The 23,757-nt window shown below is 40.4% G+C and overlaps 3 protein-coding genes across 11 annotated transcripts in view; all 3 read right to left on the minus strand.

Moving 5' to 3' along the window:
* ehbp1l1a (EH domain binding protein 1-like 1a) overlaps positions 1-3,853 on the minus strand; it is a 43,414-nt gene extending 39,561 nt beyond the window's left edge. For 3 of the 9 annotated variants that reach the window (XM_058394627.1, XM_058394626.1, XM_058394625.1), the window contains exon 1: positions 3,514-3,851. In XM_058394627.1, the coding sequence (XP_058250610.1) occupies positions 3,514-3,617 (104 nt within the window). In that variant the 5' untranslated portion in view covers positions 3,618-3,851. Of the gene's footprint in view, positions 1-3,060; positions 3,201-3,513 lie in introns of all 9 variants that reach the window. The other 6 variants (XM_058394629.1, XM_058394628.1, XM_058394630.1 and 3 more) reach the window with 6 other exon arrangements.
* Positions 3,854-9,630: 5,777 nt separating this feature from the next.
* Positions 9,631-14,340, minus strand: kcnk7 (potassium channel, subfamily K, member 7). The gene is made up of 3 exons (XM_058395974.1): positions 13,920-14,340; positions 11,375-11,770; positions 9,631-11,105 (listed from the first exon to the last, which is right to left on the minus strand). The coding sequence occupies exons 1-3, from the start codon at positions 14,251-14,253 to the stop codon at positions 10,804-10,806; spliced, it is 1,032 nt and encodes a 343-aa protein (XP_058251957.1). The 5' UTR covers positions 14,254-14,340; the 3' UTR covers positions 9,631-10,803.
* A 151-nt stretch (positions 14,341-14,491) lies between these two features.
* taf6l (TAF6-like RNA polymerase II, p300/CBP-associated factor (PCAF)-associated factor) lies at positions 14,492-23,459 on the minus strand. The gene is made up of 11 exons (XM_058395973.1): positions 22,953-23,459; positions 21,973-22,059; positions 20,521-20,671; positions 20,398-20,448; positions 20,183-20,277; positions 20,035-20,109; positions 19,121-19,341; positions 17,882-18,014; positions 17,672-17,800; positions 15,960-16,450; positions 14,492-15,566 (listed from the first exon to the last, which is right to left on the minus strand). The coding sequence occupies exons 1-11, from the start codon at positions 23,100-23,102 to the stop codon at positions 15,227-15,229; spliced, it is 1,923 nt and encodes a 640-aa protein (XP_058251956.1). The 5' UTR covers positions 23,103-23,459; the 3' UTR covers positions 14,492-15,226.
* Positions 23,460-23,757: the final 298 nt, after the last annotated feature.

The raw sequence follows: 23,757 nt of genomic DNA on the forward strand, positions 1-23,757 counted from the left end.
AATAATTTTTGGCATAATCTACAGTCAAATAATCTTTGCATATTAATAACGTCGCCACGAAATACATTTTTGACGATAGTAACATGTAAATAATGACCATTTACTATAAATCCTGATCTGCCTTTCTTACAACACAATTTATTATAGACCCTTTTCCTGTTAATAAACACTGTGAGGGTTTTTAGCTTAGGTGGAGGCAGAAAGATTTCCCTGACCACTTTACAAGCGGTCAAGTTTTGTTAGTTGGTTTTTAAACAATGACTGGTCAAAATCCGAATTTATCTGACTATGTTAGGTCACTGACTGTCCTGCCCAGGCAAGGCCGGAAGACCAGGCTTAGGCCATTGTAAACAGAAGAAACTATTACGCCTTAACGGCTAACTGCAGTAGCATGGCTGGGTAAGTAGCTGATATCATATCTGAAAGCTCATATTTGAAACCACAATTAATATAACACTTTTGTTAACAGTTATTGTGTGAGTTGAACAAGTTATCACTTTAGTTTTTCATCTGACGTGGCAGTTTAGGGTCTTGTTGCAGCCTTGTAGCCGACTCTGCACTGGTTTAAATGGTCGCCTCTAGTTTCACAGCTAGCGTTGTGACGTAATCGTGATGTCGGTAGTATAGTGGTTTAATTTGCTGTAATTACAAAATAAGCATTCCAATCCTACCGATCCATGAACAACAGCAATAAGATAATAACTCTCCAGAGTACAAAATAAAGGCATTAGAAGTAAAAGTACACAGTGGTGTGAAAGAAGCTAAGAAATCTTTGGCATTCACCCACGTTGTTGCTGTCACTGAAAAATTTCTCTTTCTTAAATAATAGGAGTAATAAATAATGTCCGCATTAAGTACACAGAACTTAAAACCACAGCTCTTCATTTATAATGATCCATTTGTCAGATGTGTCAAGGGAGGCAGAATACAAAATTCTTGGTTTGGTTTTTTTTTTTTGCCTTGTTCTTCAATCTGTGGTTTTTAACACACCACTGACAAAATGACTTATTATTGAGTTCCTATAGATATTATCGTATTTGCTCACAGCTGAATGAATTTACCTCAATACCTCAAAAACAATTAGGTCATCAGATTCATTTCACCTTAGACCTATTGTGTTCTGTTGTTAGTTGGCTCTAAAAAGTTGTTATTTTTTGTTATTTTGAGTGATTTTCTTAGACAATAAATGTTTCCATCCTTCTTCTTGAGTAACCAGCGTTATCCTGGCCACGATGCAGAGGATCTGCAGCAAGTCTCAGGAACACTGCAGGAAAGTTCACCTGCACACACTCATTCACACCTTGACAATTTAGCATAGCCAATTCACCTGCTTTAAGACAGGTGAGCCAATAGGAATTCTAAACAAACACAGGGGGAATTTTTTACCCTGGGCACCTTTGCTACAGTCTAAATCTGAGTGTGATTGTTCCTGCTGTCACCTGCAGCACTGGTCTTCACACTCACTTGATTCTATTGATCCTCGGTGCCTTTGCGTTGACCTTACATCACAAACACTCATAAAGGACTAAACACGATTCGCCATGGGTTTTTTTTTTTTTAATTACTATTATTTTGAAGCTATTATGCACAGTAAGGCTTCTCACCTCTTCTGTATCCCACAAATTACCTCTGCCACTCACAGTAAATGGTATGTTGAGGAAACTACTGACATCATCATCAGCTAAAACACATGTGCAGGTTACTTTACTTCCTGAACAACTCGAATACGAGCTGTGTTCACATTCACAGGAATCACAGTACAGTTCCAGCCGAATTCACACCACCTCCTGCGACTAGTCTCGTGTTCGGTATGACCATGCGCTTCCCAGTCCACATGCCTTTCACATTACTAAATTTTCATACGAACTGTGATCTGTTGCAGACTAAACTGACAGTGTGTAAAGCCCCTATAAAACACCACACTGTAACCTTAGCTGAGGGTCAAACTGAGGACCCCTGAGATGAGCTGGCAACCTGCCTTACCAAAGCCACCTTCATCAATATATATAGTTTATTTTCAACAGGAAAAACAATGATACACTGGTGTACATGTCAACTACGTAAAGGATGTGAATGTCATTTCAAGTACCTAAAGTACTGTGTGTACATAAAGTTAAATACACAACACTAGAGAGAAGTTATAAACAACAACAACTGTTTTAAATGACCTAAATATGAATAATGATAAAAGAAAATCCTGCACATTTAAAGAGATTAAATTGTACAACAGAAATAATAGTAAAATCACTAGGTATACAACGATCATAACATTATGAGCAGTGACAGGTGAAGTGAATAACACTGATTATCTCCTCATCATGGTACATGTTAGTGGGTGGGATATATTAGACAGCGAGTGAATATTTTGTCCTCAAAGTTGATGTGTTAGAAGCAGGAAAAATGGTTAAGTGTAAGGATATGAGCAAGTTTGACAAGGGCCAAATTGTGATGGCTAGACCACTGGATCAGAGCATCTCCAAAACTGCAGCTCTTGTGGGGTGTTCCCTGTCTGCAGTGGTCAGTATCTATAAAAAGTGTTCCAAGGACGGAACAGTGGTAAACCGGTGACAGGGTCATGGACGGCCAAGGCTCATTGATGCACGTGGGGAGCGAAGGCTGGCCCGTATGGTCCCATAAAACAGAGGAGCTACTGCTGCTCAAATTTCTTAAGACTTTAATGCCGGTTCTGATAGAAAGGTGTCAGAATACACAGTGCATGATGGGTCAGTTGCTGTTTTGGCAGCAAAAGGGGGACCAACACAGTATTAGGCAGGTGGTCAAAATGTTATGCCTGATCGGTGTATATGATGGTGCTATAATAAAAGTAATGTTTTTGCTGTTATAGCATGACAGATATTATAATAAACATGAAGTATCCTTCTATAAAATAATAAGTATTGCATGCGCCATTTCTACATGAACACCTGCTAGCTAAACTGTCAGTGAAGCAACTTCTGCAAATCACAACCTCGCACCATCTGACCACAAACAAGTGCAAGAAATTCAGTGATGTAGGAGGAACACAGTTTCACTTTTACATTTCCAGCTGTGACAACTTACGATCAGTACACGAGGTGGTACTCCTAATTAGATGCAAGTTGTGCAGTGTTTATAGCTCTGCAGTGTAAGCATTTGCAAGGCTCTTCTGCTCTCTAACAGCGTGTCCGGTGAGAGGAACCGCGGCGGTCACTACAGCATGGCTTATGACAAGGGAAAATTGAAAACAACACGGAAGTAAAAGTTAAAATGTGGGCTTGGCACAGAGACACAGAGGCTAAGCATACACTTTCTCCCAAATAAAAACGTGACTATTAAACACTGATATGCCAGATGGGTGTGAAGGAAAAGCACCCGAAACACATTCTTATTGACGGACCGCTCTGGTCACTCTAACACACTGGACACCGCACAGCCAAAGAAAACTGGACCTTTTCCTCTTCACACAAACTTTCCTAAACAGTTTCCATCTTTTATCGTTAAATCGTAGATGTCAATATTTAGTGGGTTACTTACCATTTTTTGGTGCACTCCACGGTGAGCTCGTGAAAGGACGCGACGAACTGGAACTTTGACGCTTTCTTGCCGACGCGCTGAAGTCTCTTCCACACGGAGGTCATGGCTGCACTGATACCAAGCCGTATCTTCTTCTTTTCACTCGAAAATCTCCGGTAATTGAGAAAGAGCCTACATTTGAGCGAAAGAAGTTACTCTTTTATTCCTCTGTACTCAGTCCCGGGGCTCTCTTCTCGCTCTCCTCCGCTCACATGGGCCAAATGTCAAAGTGAGGCTCTGTCCCAAACAGCACACAGAGCGCGAGCACACTAGCGCACTGAACACTAAGAGGCAGCAGCGTGTCATGTCAAGTTTTAGTTATTAGTGAGACGATTACGATTTCTAAATGTAATAACTGGGCTAGAAAAGACTCCATTATTGAATAAACAGACATTTTTCAACCCCAAATGAATCTGTATAAGGGTATTCTTTGTTTTTGTTGTGTTGCTTGTTTACGCAAGTACAAAACTCTACACAGTAACTAGGCAACGGTTTGGGATGTGGCCCGAGATGTGTAAACGCCAAGGCGTTGCAAGATTAGCGTATCTGCTAAGACTGATAGTACTCATCAAAATGTTTTAAGGCATATTTTATATTTACATATTTCGATGTTTAACAAAGTGTGGTTAATTCACCGTGAAGTTAGAAAAACAATAGTTTTGTATGTTTTACATATATATATATATTGGGATTGGGTTTGACTTTTGGATATACACTGACCAGGCATAACATTATGACTACCTGCCTAATATTGTGTTGGTTCCCTTTTTGCTGCCAAATCAGCCCTGACCCGTCATGCACTGTGTATTCTGACACCTTTCTATCAGAACCAGTATTAACTTCTTCAGCAATCTGAGCAACAGTAGCTCGTCTGATGGATCGGATCACACGGGCCAGCCTTCACTCCCCACGTGCATCAATGAGCCTTGGATGCCCATGACCCTGTCGCCAGTTCACCACTGTTCCTTCCTTGGACCACTTTTGATAGATACTGACCACTGCAGACCGGGAACACCCCACAAGAGCTGCAGTTTTGGAGATGCTCTGATCCAGTCCTCTAGCCATCACAATTTGGCCCTTGTCAAACTCGCTCAAATCCTTACACTTGCCCATTTTTCCTGCTTCTAACACATCAACTTTGAGGACAAAATGTTCACTTGGTCAGGACTCTGTGCAGGCCAGTCAAGTTCCTATAAACCATCCCTCATCCATGTCTTTATGGACCTTGCTTTGTGCACTGGTGTACAGTCATGTTGGAACAGGAAGGGGTCATCCCCAAACTGTTCCAAAAAAGTTGGGAGCATGAAATTGTCCAAAATGTCTTGGTATGCTGAAGCATTAAGAATTCCTTTCACTGGAACTAAGGGGCCAAGCCCAACCCCTGAAAAACAACCCCACACCATAATCCCCCCTCCACCAAACTTTACACTTAGCACAATGCAGTCAGGCAAGTACCGTTCTCCTGGCAACCGCCAAATTCAAACTTTTACATCAGATTGCCATAGAGAGAAGTGTGATTCCTCACTCCAGAGAACACTTCTCCACTGCTGTAGAGTCCAGTGGCGGCGTGCTTTACACCACTGCATCTGACACTTTGCATTGAACTTGATGATGTAAGTCTTGGATACAGCTGCTCATTCCATGAAGCTCTCTACTCACTGTTCTTGAGCTAAACTGAAGGCCACACGAAGTTTGGAGGTCTGTAGCTATTGACTCTGCAGAAAGTTTGCGACTTCTGCACACTGTGCACCTCAGCATGCACTGACCCGATCTGTGATTTTACATGGCCAACCACTTCATGGCTAAGTTGCTGTTGTTCCCAATTGCTTCCACTTTGTTATAAAACCACTCACAGTTGAATATGGAACATTTGGTAGTGAAGAAATTTCACAAATGGACTTATTGCACAGGTGGCAACTGATCACTGTACCTTTAACAAATGTTTGTAGAAGCAGTCTGTATGCCTAGGTACTCGATTTTATACACCTGTGACCATAGAAGTGATTGGAACACCTGAATTCAATGATTTGGAGGGGCGCCCCAAAACATTTGGCAATATAGTGTATATGAGTAGCCTGGTATAGGGTCAGTCATTCTGAGTAGAAAATCATAAGAACTACAGAATCATAGAAGCTTTTTTTATCAATATTACTAGTTGCTTTAAACAGTGCTGTTACACATGAATTTCTGTCAAATTCAGGAAGTGAAACCCAGGTTTTTGTGATGTGATATCTCCAACTGTAATTTCAGCTGAATGATGAACATCAAATGGAGTATTTTCTGAGAGATTTTTTTTTTAAATTTCATTTCATTAGACATCAGCTGACTTACTGGAAATGATTTCCTGTTGAAAGCAAATCAATCCTGCTTGTCAGAAACTTTTGGGGAAAAGCTGGATGAGAAAATAAAGGCTGAATACAGAGTGAATAGGTTTGATAAGTTCAGTATAATAGCACTGCTCCTGTTAGTCCTGTTTCCCAGCTATTTTAGGCACAGAGGAAATAGGTCTTAAAATAGCCTTTTCCTAAATAAAAAACACCATGTTCATTCTAAAGAATTTCAGTCCTTCACTGTTTCACTATTTTGCTCTGATGCTGCACTGATATGAATCAGTGTTTTTTATATCAGTGTTCTCCTGGGAGATGACTTACAGACCTCATTGCGCTGTTCACAAGATCCTCTCTGTTGCCGGTCATCAGAGATCTGCTGGATCTCACCCACTAACCACAAAAACATCCAAGCAAATCTGTCATTCCTTTTTTAAGATAATTACTGAGTGATATTTCAAACATCACATGATTTACTTTCATAAGCCAAATCAAGACAGGACTCAATGTCTGCTTAAAATAAGTAAAATAATAACCTCTCTATTTCAGATTAAATAAATATCCCAAGAGCCAAATATGTGGCACTATAAATATGGACATTTTTAACAAAAATGCTTGACCTTTAATCTGTTTAAAGTGGTATAAATGGGTTAATGTGGGTAAATTCCCTGAGCCAAGAATAATACACTGGAGCAGCCTGGAGAGACAAAGAGACACAGAGGGAGTCAGAGACAGATGGATGAATGATCTAGCGGTCATGGTGAGGTGAAAGGTCACTTTTTCCGGCAGTTAACTTCCTCTGAGTTGGCACTGTATAGCTTTTAGAATTTCCTGCTATTATATAAGATGGATCACTTACATTAAAACAACCAACAGAAAATACACTAAGAGAGCACCACCTTCACCTGAGCAGTACTGATAAAAGTCAGTAGTTTGCTTTTTATCAGTTTGTTTTTACATGCTTTTGGTCAATTAAGTGTGTATTATGTAAGACTCACTAGAAAACTGTCCAAGGTCATTTCAAAAACTTAAAAATAAAATAGAAATGAAGACTATTAATAAATAAAATACAATTACAGATGATGGTCTAACCACACAAAAGCATACTGTATTACTGTAAATCTGTCCAAATACATTCAGCAATTTTCTGCTATTCTTTTGCTTGTTTGTTTGTTTTTTTGGTATTATATAAGCCCTTATAATGTCGTAGTGTGTGTGTTAGTGTTACACCCTGCTCTTGGAAGAACTATATTTTGTTCCACTGTATACATGCACCAATTAAACACTGAGCTCAGTGCTAAATTACTTAGAAGACTATTTAAGGTATCATGTTCAAGTAAAGTTTATCTATGTCTCAAGTGTTCCCCATTTATCACCTATTCTGAGAATAAAATCAGGGTAACTTTCTGCATCCTTAAAACATACACTAAACATTCACCTTTTGTCTCAAACTACAAAGGTGGGAACCTTTTAGAAAGAAAAAAGTATTCTTCAATCAGCTGTGAGAGCCCAGAAGAGTTTATTTTGAAAAAGTACTTCTAGTGTTGTGGTCTTGTTGCATCAACTCTGAAAGATCAGAACCTGCATTTAGGCCACCTTGATAAATATAGACATGCATTACTGGAGCACCTGCTAACAGTCCATCAAAGTGACAGGAGCTCGACTGTCAGATGTTAATAAGATCCTCATATCTCCACAGTCACAATGTGTGTGTATATCCAAGATAATCTATGTGACTAATATGAATTATACTATAGCATGCAGTCCAGCTGGGAAAACCCCCTTCTGGCCAAGAAGGCATTATTGAGATGCTTGTCCCTTTCTAGGACTTTCCCACATGACTGACAGTTGTTCATATCACGAGGTCAGTAACGTCCCTGCTTTCAAATCCATGTAATGGATTCCATCCTGCACAATGTGTACTTCCATTCAGGAACAGTGAAGGCATGCATTGTAAAGACGTGGGTGGTTTTCAATTATTTTGTGTATTAACTCTCTCTTTGAAGAAAGAGATCTCTGTAGAATTTACACAAAGAATATTTCTATACAACAACAAAAAATGTAAAAGACACAAACTATATTGCCATAAGTTTTGGGACACCCCTCCAATGCTTCAGCATACCAAGACATTTTGGACAATTTCATGCTCCCAACTTTGTGGGAACAGTTTAATGATGGCCCCTTCCTGTTCCAACATGACTGCACACCAGTGCACAAAGCAAGGTCTATAAAGACATGGATGAGTGAGTTTGGTGTGGAAGAACTTGACTGGCCTGCACAGAGTCCTGACCTCAACCTGATAGAACACCTTTGGGATGAATTAGAGCAGAGACTGTGAGCCAGGCCTTCTCATCCAACATCAGTGCCTGACCTCACAAATGCGCTTCTAGAGGAATGGTCAAAAATTCCCATAAACACACTCCTAAACCTTGTGGAAAGCCTTCCCAGAAGAGTTGAAGCTGTTATAGTTGCAAAGGGCATATTAAATTCATGGGCATGTAAAGGCAGATGTCCCAAAACTTTTGGCAATATAGTGTGGATAGATAGATAGCTTTGTACTAACTAATTATTCATTCATCGTTAGTAACTGTTTCATTCAGGAGCCGAAGTCTCTCCCAGCAACACCAGGCACGAGGCAGGAGAATTCACTCCAGATGGAATAGGAGTTCACTGGAAGGCACTTTTTATAAACACACATTCAAATACTAATCCAAATCTTGGGCAGTTTAGTCTAGCCAAGACATGAGTGACAGTGGGAGGAAACCTGAGAACCCAGAGGAACCTGTGTGAATAGACAGTAATCAGTGCTCAGTTTCAAACCCAGGAATGTGGAGCTGTGAGGCGGTCACTTCAGCTCTACCTACTGCACCACTGTACTGCCATTAAATGACTAATGACAGTGAACATCTGTGTTGATGTCTGTGTTCACTGGCTGTTCTTGCATTCTCTGAAGCTGAAAGATATTGAAAGAATGAAGGCTAAAGATGTCAGTATGAACAGAAACAACAATCCTAAACGAAAAATGTAAGGAAATTTCAGACAACGTTTACTGTCGAGTCCATGAGCTTTCCAGGGGACAGACCTAACTGGCAGCATGTTATTTTAAGAGTGTGTGATCTCATCTGTTCATTACACAGACAGGAGTGTTTATGTCAAGCTGCATGAGTCAAGGCAGAGCCATCAGTACTGGGCACAGACTCTGAGTCACCATGCAGCTTCTTCTAACACACACACACACTGGCCTACGATCTACTGTGTCACTCAAGGGCAACATGAGAATTAACTGCAACATGTAGCACCACAATAACAGATAAACTACCTGGATCTGAGGCATCTAGTACATTTCATAACTGAAAGGAAGAGCCGAAAATTTAATCATCTGATATTTATATTGTTCCATTTGCAATAAGCCCGTTATTTCCTTTCTCCTTCTCTGCTAATGCAAATGATCTAAATGACATTAGCTCTTTTTTTGTATATTACTATTAATATTTTCTGGAACATGCAGTATGTAACATCTTTTAAAAATGTTCAATTAAGATAATGAGTTGCATTCGCCTGAACACTGGGAACAGGCTTCCATCTAGTGGCGGAGAGTTTTCTAACTCAAATCAGAAGACTCAGAGAAAAACAATTATAGAATAAAAAATGTGAATAAATGGTATACTTTCTAAATGTGCAGCAAAACACAGCAATTTGTTTATTTGAGATTTAGTGTGTTACAGGGAAAACAACATGGTACAGCAGGACTCAGTAAAACAATAGTATATACTACTGATACATTTTTTTCTGTTTCTTTTATAAACCCTTGTTATAAGCCTTTTGTTATTTCCTGTAAGCTTGCTCAAGGTGGTTTTGACATCTCACAACCCTTATTGTTCAGGCCTTGATTAATAAATGCCTTGATTTTTACACCAGTTTTGTACCATCATTTCCTCACTGAATAGTTTCATTTCTTTGTGACTGTTGGATGGAAAATAAATCAGAATGTCACACTTCCATCTCTATAGCCTTAAGAACAAAAACAACGTTCTGAAACGATTATCCACGAAACTTCTTTAAACACTTAAATAAAATATTGAAACAAGTTTACTTTGAGCAGCTGTATATACACCGATCAGGCATAACATTATGTCTAATATTGTGTTGGTCCCCTTTTTTGCTGCCAAAACACCCCAGAGCCATCGAGGCAGGGATCCCAGGGATTCCACTAGATCCCTGAAGGTGTGCTGTGATATCTGGCACCAAGATGTTAGCATCAGATCCTTTAAGTCCTGTAAGTTGTGAGGTGGGGCCCGTAGGACTTAAAGGATACTTTTGATAGATACTGACCACTGCAGACCGGGAACACCCCACAAGAGCTGCAGTTTTGGAGATGCTCTGATCCAGTCGTCTAGCCATCACAATTTGGCCCTTTTCAAACTCGCTCAAATCCTTACACTTGTCCATTTTTCCTGCTTCTAACACTTCAACTTTGAGGACAAAATGTTCACTTACTGTCTAATATATCCCACCCACTAACAGGTGCCATGATGAGGAGATAATCAGTGTTATTTACGTCACCTCTCCGTGCTCATAATGTTACAGCTGATCAGTGTATTTATACAGTTAATTTAACAATATATTGAAAAATGTTGTTAAGGTCTTTATGAGTTTTGTTCATAAAGGGATTAAAACTTGAAAATAAAGTAACAATTTAAAGAACTGATTTTGTTGCTGATAAAATTGATTTCTGTAAATTCCTGTTCGATTTTTCAATTCAAACCCTTGAGGCTATCAAGGTCTCTGTATCACATCAGGCAGGATTTGGTTTAAAGTCCAGGAACAAGTAACATAATCTCTGTCTGTCCCTTCTTTCTCTTTCTTTAAAATAACACTTGTGACCATATTTAAAGACTTTGGTAATCAGTAGTTTTGATCTGGATCAGTGTCTGTCTGATGCCATTTTCGGTGTAAACGGTGCACTTGAATCCTCAACACAAGGGTTTGTTGGTGAGTCAGGCATGTTCTGTGAGATGATGGAGATAGGGGGCCTGAACTGGACATCCACTGATGAATCATCATGGCTGTCTGTCCATTCACTCAGCACTAGCTCATCAAGACCATCTTCTATTAGTGCTGCTGCTGCAGGTCCAGCAAAGAGGTGCACCAAGGCCTGCACTTGCTGTAGGTGCCAGAAGCTCTCCATAACCACCAGCAAGACAATAAGACCGAGCACCAAGTAACCTGAGAAGGAAATGTGTCTTAATAAAATTATACAAGTTATATGTTTTATAGTGTTTTGAACATGTCTACAATAGGATTTTAATCATTATATAAAGTAGTTCAAAAAATAATTGTGATGCCCAACCCCTGAATTCAATTATATGAACGGGTGTCCTAAAACCTTTGGGAATATAGTGTATTTTGGGGGTCAGGAAATAAACCAGGATCTACTGAGAGCTTGAGGGCCACAATAAAGCATAGCTACTGAACAATACCCTTCCCGGACTCACAGGAAGTGACGAATTCCAGTGCTTGCCGTGCAGCCCGACTGTGTGTCTGACCAGGCAGATAATCCCCCAACCCGATGGTGCTGAGTGAAATGAAGCAAAAGTAGAATGACTCTAAAAAGCTCCAGTCTTTCTCCACCAGACAGAGGATGACAGCAGGCAGCAGGAAGAATAGTGTCGCCGTGCACACTGCTAATAATCCACAGTAAATCAGGGCAGCATTGTTACGAGAGAGACCCCAGTAGATATGAAGGTGGCGTATTGGAGCATGACTCACTCTGGGCACCAGGGCACTCGTGATGCAGGAGAGCAGGAGGAAGGTGAGAGGAATACCGAAGACACAGTAAAGCATACAAAACACTCTTCCTTCATCTGACAGTGGAACCGTTGTACCATAACCTGTACATGAACAACACAACAGTTAGCAAACACAAGTGCTAAGAATGAAAGTTTGTAGATTACAGATACATATATATATATATATATATATATATATATATATATATATATATATATATATATATATATATATATATATATATATATATATATATACAATGGCATCATACGAAAAGAAGATAGAAGTCAGTGTTCTGATTTGTCATTTGATTTTAATGGTGGTAAAAACCTGGAAGAAAAGTATCCTAACTCATTACATATAAAAACAAAAACCCATTAGCTTCCGAAGTGATTCTTTTCCAGAAGTGTGTACTGCAGGAAAACAGGATGTGCTTACTCACCACACACCGCCAAGCAGAAGACAAATGCCTTCCACTGAGCTTTCTGTTTTAAAGACCCATTAAATACAACAATAAATAACAAAAATGTAAGGAGCCCGTACTCTCAGCTGTGGCTGTGGTGCTAAAAGCAAACAGTTTTCCAAAGATAGTGCTTTATAGCTATCTGCTTTATATCTGGCTAGTAAAATGTGATGATAAAGTGTTAGTTAAAATAAATCATTTAGAAATGTCTCAGAGCATAAGTGAAACTATAACAATTAACAGTAATAAGTTAAAATATAACAACTCTATAGAAAAAAATTAAAAAGTATAAAAACTTGCCAAGTGTCAAGAGCTATTCAAACCAAAAGAAGGAGAAGGCTTGCTCAGCATTTAATGGGGATGTGGTAGCTTAGAATCCCAGATCCCCCAAGCTGCTACTGCTGGGGCCCCTGAGGAAGGCCCTTAACTTAATTGCTCAGTTGTATGAAATGAGATAAATTGTAAGTCACTTTGGATAAGAGTGTCTGCCAAATGCCAGCAATAACCTAAATGTAGGGCACTAGGACCTGGAGGAGGCTAGATCCTATAACTTCTAATCCCTGGGGTGGTGAGAAACACCTGGGAACCTTTTTGTGCTTGTGTTCACACACACACACACACACACACACCTTCCACTAAATGACGATGTAAGAGTGTGATGTAGTATGTGGTATAAACACCCTTCCCTCCTCAGGCATATAGATACTAGAGCTATCAGTGTAGCAGCTTGTGTATGGGGTTAGACTGCTATCATCTCCTGCAGCTTCTAACATCTCTGAACAGTTGTGGAGTGTTTATTTACTTCACTTAACTTCATGTTGAAGAAGTCAACTTTGTTTTAATACAAACTATGCAGAGACATATTGCCAATTTGAAGGATTTTACACCGATTTTTTTTCATCAATATACACTATATTGCTGAACGTTTTGGGACACCCCTCCAAATCATTGAATTCGGGTGTTGTTTTTCAGGGGTTGGACTTGGCCCCTTAATTCCAGTGAAAGAAACTCTTAATGCTTCAGTTATGCTCCCAACGTTGTAGGAACATTTTGGGGATGACCCCTTCCTGTTCCAACATGACTGTATACCAGTGCACAAAGCAAGGTCCATAAAGAAATGATCATTCCTCTAGAAGTGTATTTGTGAGGTCAGGCACTGATATTAGATGGGAAGGCCTGGCTCACAGTCTCTGCTCGAATTCATCCCAAAGGTGTTGTATCGGGTTGAGGTCGGGTCTCGCTAAGAGTTCCTTTCACTGGAACTAAGGGGCCAAGTCCAACCCCTGAAAAACAAAACCTGAATTCAATGATTTAGAGGGGTGTCCCAAAACCTTTGACAATGTAGTGTATCATCAAGAACAGACATTTTGAGGTCATTTTAAAACATCACCCAGTTGTCGATCTAGACTATGAACTATTACTTACAATATGTACTGTAAATATATACACAGTACACATATTTAAGATCTTATTTTGAATTTTTACCTTTTACCTAACATCCGATTTTGCTCTTTTCTAAGAGAGGCTTTGAACTGTGCATGAGCCCTGTTTATTATTGAAAGATCTATATATTCTAATATTGAGTTAAAATGCAATCATTCTTTGCATGGATATACTGTATGTGTCACTAGAACATTAAGCCTGTCAATTAAAGAAAGAAAGAAAAAAACATTTGGAAAAATAATGTTTCTAATAAATCTTTCTTAGTTATTTCTTAAACTAATCAAAAAGTGTCTACAAATTCAGTACTGCCGTAATTTTGAGATTTGTTGTACTCTGTGGCTCACCTGTAGTCGTGAGAAAAGTTATGACGAAAAACAGCGATGAAGTGAAGTCAAAGTTATACTCCTCACTGTCCGCCTTTATAGTTACCCCGCGTTTTCCGGCATAGAGCACCTTCCTCAGTAAACCATCCAAACTACCTTCTTTCACACAATGGTTGTTCTCTAAGAACCTCATCCGAAGTTCATGTACTTCAGCGACGAGCAAATTCTGCTCAGGTTCCTCCAGCACCATGAAAATAACTGCACCAATGATCATGTAAAGCAGATAACCGACAAGCAAAAAGGTGAAAGCGTAACTTCGGCAAAAAGTCAGCACAGATTCCATGTTTTGAGCCATAATCCAACCTGATCCACAATAGGCTTAGTACAGCTCTGTTCTGAATGTAACCAAATCCAGTCTAAATCTCTCAGCAAGGTGTTGAATATTTAATGAACTCAGCAGCATACAGGAGATCAGGATTACCTGACAGAGCAGGGCCAGTCTGTACAAGAATCTAGATCAAGAGTTTTAAATATCTATGGAAGATTTAACAACTTAAAGATTATAGATTTAATCATTTCAGTGTTACAAAAACTGTGCAAAATTCAATTCAGTTTATTTTGTATAGCGTCCTTTACAATGAACATTGTCTCAAAGCAGCTTTACACAAGAAGAGAAACGGAGAAAGGGGAGGGGGGAAAAAATGAAAATAAAAAATAACTAAATAGCTAGAAATAAAAATAAATTATTAAATTAAATTATTAAACTATTTTATCCTTAATTTATTTTATCCCTAATGAGCAAGCCTGTGGCGACGGTGGCAAGGAAAAACTCCCTGGGATGATATGAGGAAGAAACCTTGAGAGGAACCAGGCTCAGAAGGGAACCCATCCTCATTTGGGTGACACTAAACAGTAAATAACGTAACTGTAGCTGATTAATGTCCTTTCTACAACAGCAATCAATGGCCCATGAGGAAATATTAGGTCACTGTAGTTTCCGAGTTCATTATAGACACTAATTCTTTGCTGTCACAAAAGCAATGACATCTTTTATGATCAAGTATGAGACAAAATAAACAGGCTTCCAGATGCTTGGTTTTATTTTACATTACAACGTCTTGCAAAACATTCGACAAAAAAGGTATTAAAAAAAATAAATCAAACAGCTGCTTTTAGTTTGTGGCGTGTATTGAGAAAAACATATCTGTGGTCAGCCTACAGTTCTGCAGCTAAATCTAGTGCTTTAAAGAGGGGGAAAAAAAGTACACGAGAAAACCAAAGTAGCGGGTTCCACGGCACGATTAGCCAATCCAGTGTCTCTGTGTGCATTAAAGGGGCAGATACAGTGAATAATGAGAGCATGTCCAGCGTCTCACAGGTTTGCTCACTCTCCCGATAACTGGCAGTTTGTGGGCATAGGCACGAGGTGGAAGGGAGCTGACGGATGAAGTTGGAGTGAAGCTCGTCTGGAAACGTCGACCCTGGCATCGCCGGCCCATCTGGCGGCCACCAATCAAAAAGGAGAAGGCTGGAGGCCCCACCTGGGACGCCAGGAAGCGAGCTTTTGGGAAGATGTCTCTTGATTGGCTGGCAGAACGCCCTGGACGGGAGGAGGACCTGGAACGAGGGGTTGCGGATGAGGAAGAGGAAGAAGAGCGAGCCAGAGACCTGTATGTCAAAAGCAAAAAGAGTACTTAATATTTTTTTCCCCCCCAAATTTCTTCACTCCTTTACCGAGGTCACAAAATGATATGTATTTGTAGATGCAAATATCTAAAATAGGCCTTTTTGCAAATACTTTTAAGTGTGGACAATTATATTTTGGATATTTACTGACGCTATAGAGCTTTTTATACTTAAACTTTTCACTTACACATTAACCTGTTAATAATTGTTACTGGAATGTTACAGTTAAGTAGCCTTGTGATTTCCACCACTGTCTTATACACCCTATACAAAAAAAATCAAGCAATAGATCATACTATATAAAATAATCATAATGTTTCAAATGTAATAATGTGGCATCATTTGCTTCTGCATTAGACCTTGGCCTGTACATACCTCCCTGATGCAGTAGCACCCAGTGTAGGTGGTACGGTCTCAGTACGTGGGCTTCCATCTGGTCTGGGACTGAGGTTCATGCTGGCAGTGAGCTGCGGCATCTTGCGTGTGCTCTCCATGCTGCCTGCACCACTCCCTGATTCTTTCCTGGCATCAGAAGGTTGCACTGGGGCTGCAGGTGGTGCACTGCCTAATGCAGGCCCTGTGCTAAAACGCACAGCCAAACTGTCTCCAAAGAAGGAGTAGAGTTCGCAGTACATAGCAGGCAGAGAGACAGGGGTCCAGTCTTCCCACTGGCATCCTGTTCCTGCTGCCTGCAAGTGGCTTGCAATACCCAGAGGGGCTTCAGAGAGGGGTTCAGGAGGGGGACTGAGACCTGGTGAGCTCTCTCTAAAGCACATTCCTCCGCCCGCAGAACTCTGAACAGCAGCAGGACCCCCTTCTGCGGTCAAACTCACAGCTTTCATTTTCAGCAGACGCTCCACTGCCACCTGGTGGACAGGACGAGAGTTGTAGAGTTTCAGGAAGTAGAAGAGAGGTGTCTCACAGACGAGGCTTAAATTTAAGACATTACAAAGTACACTCAATGAGCACTTTATTAGGAACACTATACTAATGCTAGGTATATCCTCCCTTTGCTCTGAAAACAGTCTCAATTCCTCATGACATGGATTCCTCAAGATGTTGGACCCATTCCTTTCAGATTCTGCTCTATGTTGGCACGATTGCCTCACACAGTTCCTGTGGATTGTTCAGATGCACTTTCATGCTGTGAATCTGTCATTGTACCACATCAGGAAGGTGTTCTACTGGATTAAGATTTGGTGAATAGGAAGGCCTATGCAGACAATGAGCTCATTGTCATTTTTATGACACAAGATGGAGATGAATAGCTTTGTGAAATGGTGCATTATCATGCTGGAATTATCCATTAGAAGATGGTACATGCACAACAATACTCAAATAGTCTGGTATGACTATCATCTGTGTGCCTTTGCAGAAACTGAGATTCATCAGACTACATTTAGCTTTTCCAAGTCTTCAGCTGTCCAGTTTTGGTAAGTCTGTGTCCACAGCAGCTTCAGCTTTCTGTTCCTGGCCTGATGTGGTCTTCTGCTGTTGTAGCGCATGTGCCACAAGGTTTAATGTGCTGTGAGATGCTTTTGTGTTGTACAGAGTGGTTATTTGAGTTAATGTAGCCTTTCTGTCAGCTCAAACCAGTTCTCAGTTGACCTCTTTCATCCACAACATGTTCAGTTCTGCAGAGTTGCTGCTCAGTGAATGTTTTTCTACTCTAGAGAACTCTTAGAGACTGTTGTGTGTGAAAATTGTAAGACATCAGCAAAAATAGAAATGCTCAAACCAGCCTGTCTGGCACCCGTGGTCAAAATCACTGAGATTATTTATTTATTTATTTTTGCTTGATGCACTGCTGCCACATGAGATATTTGAGTAGGTGTTCCTAATAAAATGCTCAATAAGTGTATATGTCCAATGAAACAATATGAGATTGTTTTCAAAGAAAATATTGGCATTAAATATAAACAGCATCATCTAAATAATATGGCAAATTATACACCATATCACAATACCATAGCTGACATGTAGTATGTTATGAAATTTGCATAAAAATATACGTACAGAGATTTCACTATAAATTTCTATCCCATGCTTTCCTGTATCAAACTGAAATAATGATACACTAAACTTACAAGAATGGCTCCATAGACTTTGTGCCCATCTGCTTTTACTTGTGCATTTGAGACGGAGTAATCGTCCAGCACAGCTTGCAGATTCGCCCAGTAGGCGGGCAGATGGGGATATAAGACGCGCTCTACAGCCTGGAGTAAACACAAATACACTCATATACATACACAGTGTGGGGCATTAGATGAGCCTGTTTCCAAGTGCGCACAAGTTACCTTCCAGCCGAGAGCGTGTAATCCGACAACCGCTCCATAGTGTGAGCAGAGAGGACGCACTGGGTCTGACAGAACCTTCTGCAGAGACAAGAGTATCTGACGGTATAGTCCACTCACCAGATCCCCATGAGTCCTGTCCCAAAAAAAACACACACAGCCTTCACAATTAAAGCAGTTAGAAAAATACCAAACGAGGCATTAATATTAAATACATTCACATACATCATACTTCAGCATTCACTGCATTACCAAAATTTTCTTTTCTTGTTCATTTTCTCCTTTGATATTAATTTACTTATGTTACCAAAAGCTAAAGTATCATACACTATTGCTAAAAAGTGCCAAAAGTTTTGGGACACCCCTCAAAATCATTGAATTTAAAAGGAAACTCTTAATGCTTCAGCATACCAAGACATTTTGGAACATTTTGGAACTTTGTGGGAACATTTTGGGGATGACCCCTTCCTGTTTCATGACTGAACACCAGTGCACAAAGCAAGGTCCATAAAGACATGGATGAGCGAGTTTGGTGTGGAGGAACTTGACTGGCCTGCAACCTGATAGAACACCTTTGGGATGAATTAGAGCATGTGAGTCTGCCTTTACATGCACATGAATGTAATATGGAGTTGTCCCACCCTTTGCAGCTATAACAGCTTCAACTCTTCTGGGAAGGCTTTCCACAAGGTTTAGGAGTGTGTTTATGGGAATGTTTGACCATTTCTGAAGAAGCACATTTGTGAGGTCAGGCACTGATGTTGGACGAGAAGATCTGGCTCATAGTCTCTGCTTTAATTCATCCCAAAGGTGTTCTATCAGGTTGAGGTCAGGACTCTGTGCAGTCAAGTTCCTGGTGCACAATTTTAATCTGCATATCATTGTGTGTATATATTTCTTTTGCATAGGATGTAGCTCGATTTATGATTTTTTTGCTTTAGCAAAGAAACTCCTATTCAGCCTGCTGCTAAAATTACTTTCAATCCAGTTTCAATCCAGTTATAATGGTCATGTTACTTGTTACTGTCATAACCTCTCACTACTTTGCATGTCTTACGTTAATAGCAGTTGTTCAATTGGTTGTCATGGCAACAAAACGACACCAATGCCAACTATCACTTGATTTTCGTGGTAAAAACACAAATAACCATTCAAAATTATCGGCCTGCAACATGTTGACAGAATACACCTGTGTGTATATATATGTTTGATGTTAATGTTGAAGTAGTTTATGATATATACCAGAAGATGTGGCTGAGAAGCAGAGCAGCATAGTCCCTCAAGGTCCAGTGGTCATTGAGTGGATTGATAGATGCAGCAAGTGGCTCCAGGATGCAATACATGACGCTGGACACCAGACTGCGCACATACGAGCCGAGATACAGATACGGGTTCTGAACCAGACTCTTCACCATGTGCAACAGCCGGTTCAGCTGATCCAGATCATGACTTACTGACTTCACCTAATGAGGGTAGATGATGGTTTAGTGATTAAAAAAACAGATTAGACACTGTTCAGTCATGCTTCTGCTTCAACTAGTAAGTGGGAACATCTAACAGACAATGAAGTTTTGGAAGACCACTAGATCAGTATAACATTATACATACAACATGTACATAATATACACTCCAACAACACATTATTAGGAGCCCCATTCTAAAAGCAGGTAACATTGTGCACTCAGACATGCTTTTCTGAGTTACCATACCATTCCCTTCCTGTAAGTTTGGACAAGTCTGCCTATTTTCCTTTGACCTCTCTCTTGAACAAGGTCCAGTTCTGTCCAATCACAGAACTGGGAGTTGTTGTTCTTTTTGTTTTTTGTAGTTTTTGTGTTTTTCGCCCTACAATATCCATCCATCCATTTTCTGTACCACTTATCCTACACAGATTTATGAGGAGCCTGGAGTCTATCCCAAGGAATAAGGGCCCAATCACACACACAAACACACACACACCTATTCACACACTATGGGCAATTTAGAAACGTTAATCATTGTACAACACGTCTTTGGAACAGCATTCTCTACTGTGAAGAATAGGCAGTTATCTGTAAAAATCCTTGGAGATCAATAGTTTTTGTCCAATTTTCTACCCTGTATAGACACCCATTGACACTTTATATCTAATATATTTTAATAGGAAAGTCACATACCCCACTGATGACGTAAACAAAATAAGGCAGAAGAGCAGCAATCTTGGAGTTGGACTGAAGATCCATTAAAGCAGCCTGTTGTTTTTGAAAGGGAGAGATTAGCTAAAGTTTTTTTATCAAAGCAATTATTCTGATCAACAGCTCATACCTTCATAAGATGTGGATCCTCGCCTAATATGGCTCTAGTGATCTGCTGGTAATATTTGAGTAGGTCATCTGACAGAGACTGCACAGCACTGGGGACTGAGGAGGAAAGACTAGTCATGTCACCTTACACCATGCTCCATTTTTTAGACTGTAAGGCTTAGAGACTATTATTCAGGAAATCTTACACATAAAAACAAAAAGGAAAAAGTATTTCACCTGTTCCCTGAGGTTCCAGATTTCCCTTTCCATCGAGATAAGACACGTGCACTAGCAAAGAGACATAACAGTCAGCACAATTCTAAACATCCTCCAGAATCTTGAGACTGGAAAGTCTTGTACCTCGCACTGTTGTCTCAGCGCAGCCCTTAGGAATGTTGGTGGCGAGAGCCAACTCCACCAGGTTCACCTCCCGATCTTCAACAAAGAAAAGTTCTCCCTCTTTTAGCGGCCGGAACGGTACGGCATCTTGAGCACCGTAGCCACAAACAACCTAAAAAGAGAGAGAAAGAAACCGAGGACAAAATTAAAGCAATTGTACCAAGGCTAAAACCAGTACAGTATATTAGATGCACGGCTGCAATACAATTCCAGCTGGGTTTATAGATGTGACAGAGGTCAATATTAGATCTATGTGGATACAATTATTCATCTCTGGAGTGATTTCAATGTCATCAGACCGAGGGGGGTCACAATGGCAAATTGAGGCTGCTAATAGAACCATGAATGTTAAACTCGTACTGGATAAATCCCTACTGAAAAATCTGTCTAAGACTGATCAACCATCATCTGACAAAACACACCAGACAGAGACTATTTTGCTGATATGCTATTTCCTAGCTTCCTTATTACTTGACTAAATAGACCAAAAAATCTTTTTCATTGCTTCACCGTGTTACTTTCATAAAACGACTTCTCTATGATCAGACATCTATGTGTTTTGACAGCTGAAATTTTCTTTTTGACAGAATAATCTGTATTTGGATTAACCTGGAGGCCTGGGTGTTTGAAACTGTATTTGTTTCAGACTTTCTGAACATGTTAGTTTGGTACAAGAACAAATACAGGTCTCAAGAAAAACTGACTTGATAACATAACATTATGAGCACTGAGAGGTGAAGTGAATAACACGGATCATCTCCTCATCATGGCACCTGTAAGTGGGTGGGATATATTAGGCAGCAAGTGAACATTTTGTCCTCAAAGTTGATGTGTTAGAAGCAGGAGAAATGAACAAGTGTAAGGATTTGAGCGAGTTTGACAAGGGCCAAATAGTGATGGCTAGACAACTGGATCAGAGCATCTCCAAAACTGCAGCTCTTGTGGGGTGTTCCCGGTCTGCAGTGGTCAGTATCTATCAAAATGGTCCAAGGAGGGAACAGCGGTGAACCAGCAACAGGGTCATGGATGGACAAGGCTCATTGATGCACGTGGGGAGCAAAGGCTGGCCCGTGCGATCCGATCCAAAAGACGAGCTACTGTTGCAATTTGCTAAAGAAGTTAATGCTGGTTCTGATAGAAAGGTGTCAGAATACACAGTGTATGACGGGTCAGGGCTGTTTTGGCAGCAAAAGGGGGACACAATATTAGGCAGGTGGTCATATTGTTATGCCTGATCGGTGTATGCACATTCAACCAAAAATATCCACTAGTTCCAAACACTCTGGTCTTTCTTTTTGCACTTCGTATCAAAATAAACTGTTCTTTTCCATGACTTAAAACATCAATATGCTGTATGTACATATAATGTAATACTTTAAGCACTGTGTATAAGGCTGTTTTGTGAGAGTTTACCTCAGTATTGCTCCAGCGCAGTCCTCTGTTGAAGTCCTCAACAGTCAGTTTTCGTCTCTTGGCGTGTCTCATAAACTGTGAGCTGTTCTGAGGTAACAATATGTGAAATTTATATAATTCACTTACCAGAAGTAGGTTTGTCCTGAGTATCATATTTATGTATGCTAAATACACTATACTGCCAAAAGTTTTGGGACACCTCTCCAAATCACTGAATTCAGGTGTTGTTTTTCAGGGGTTGGGTTTGGCCCCTTAGTTCCAGTAAAAGGAACTCTTAATGCTTCAGTATACCAGTACACCAGTGCACAAAGCAAGGCCCATAAAGACATGGATGAGCGAGTTTGGTGTGGAGGAACTTGACTCGCCTGCACCTGACCTCAATCCGACAGAACACCTATAGGATGAATTAGAGCAGAGACTGCAAGCCAGACCAAAACTGGGACGCCTGTCTTTACATGCACATGAATTTAATATGGAGCTGGCCCACCCTTTGCAGCTATAACAGCTTCAACTCTTCTAGGACGGTTTTCCACAAGGTTTAGGAGTGTGTTTATGGAAATTTCTGACCATTCCACTAGAAGCACATTTGTGAGGTCAGGCACTGATGTTGGACGAGAAGGTCTGGCTCACAGTCTCTGCTCTAATTCATCCCAAAGGTGTTCTATCAGGTTGAGGTCAGAACTCTGTGAAGTTACTCACACCAAACTCCCTCATCCATGTCTTTATGGACCTTGCTTTGTGCACTGGTGTACAGTCATGTCGGAACAGGAAGGGGTCATCCCCAAACTGTTCCCACAAAGTTGGGAGCATGAAATTGTCCAAAATGTCTTGGTATGCTGAAGCATTAAGAGTTTCTTTCACTGGAACTAAGGGGCCAAGATCAACCCCTGAATTCAATGATTTGGAGGGGTGTCCCAAAACCTTTGGCAATATAGTGTACATGTGTAGGAGGTGTGTGAAGTGAAGGTTTGGAGGTTTACCTGTGTCGCCTCTCTGAGTCGGTAACACACGTCCTCAGCGAGCATCGAGGCTAAATCATCCCCCAGCTCAACCCCGGCACTCTCGCCCATCAGTTTGATGGAGTCTCGGGATACTTCAGCAAAACGACGCTCTTCTCTAGTCTCGGTCATCTTCACAATAAGCGTCCACACACACAAATAACTTTAATAAGGTGCTAATGGTTGGTCTCACATGGAGAGCGCGGATGCTTTTATCTAGCTCATGAACTTTTCCGCTTTCAGCATATAATGAGAGAGCTGCTGATTATATAGAAAAAAAACCCACAAAGACGGCGCTTACGTATCTCAATCGAGCGAAAATTCACTGCTCTTGTCAACAACTTCGTTCATCAGGTAGGTTAATTAAATCTATAATTAAACGGCGTTCATGTTAGAAAGTATACAAACTTTATGGCGTCCATTAACCAAATAAATCGATGTTTTAGTTTCCAACGTTCATGATGTGCTCTTGTCGTGCGCCATGTTGAATCATTTCAAAATAAAAGCCCTGATTGGTTGAAAGTCTGCGCATGCGCAAAGGCGGTGCGTCTAACGAGGTTCCTGACAGTGGTCCTGGAGTAACCCCAGTGCTGCCCCTGGTGACCTTCCTAGGGTTAATGTAGGCGTTTTAGATCAGGGGAAAAACACTTACTTAAAAACAAAACCACCCAGCCCAGTACAAGTGGTAGTCCAGTCAATGGCTAGGAAAACATGCAGTGTAATGTGCAGAGTATTTTGTTCTAAAGAATAAATGAAGGCAATAACAAAAGTATGCGTTTCATGGAGA

This window comes from Hemibagrus wyckioides, linkage group LG07 (genome assembly GCF_019097595.1).
Source record: "Hemibagrus wyckioides isolate EC202008001 linkage group LG07, SWU_Hwy_1.0, whole genome shotgun sequence".
In the NCBI taxonomy this organism is placed as follows: Eukaryota; Metazoa; Chordata; class Actinopteri; order Siluriformes; family Bagridae; genus Hemibagrus; species Hemibagrus wyckioides.

Coding starts and splice junctions, on each gene's coding strand:
- taf6l (XM_058395973.1), bottom strand. CDS start 23,102: ATGACCGAGACTAGAGAAGAGCGTCGTTTTGCTGAAGTATCCCGAGAC. Junction 18,015..19,120: donor CTTCTCAGCCACATCTTCTG/GTATATATCATA, acceptor TTTTTGGGACAG/GACTCATGGGGATCTGGTGA. Junction 15,567..15,959: donor GGTGCTACTGCATCAGGGAG/GTATGTACAGGC, acceptor TTTGACATACAG/GTCTCTGGCTCGCTCTTCTT.
- kcnk7 (XM_058395974.1), bottom strand. CDS start 14,253: ATGGCTCAAAACATGGAATCTGTGCTGACTTTTTGCCGAAGTTACGCT. Junction 11,771..13,919: donor AACTTTTCTCACGACTACAG/GTGAGCCACAGA, acceptor GTTCATGTACAG/GTTATGGTACAACGGTTCCA. Junction 11,106..11,374: donor ACTGGAATTCGTCACTTCCT/GTGAGTCCGGGA, acceptor TTTCCTTCTCAG/GTTACTTGGTGCTCGGTCTT.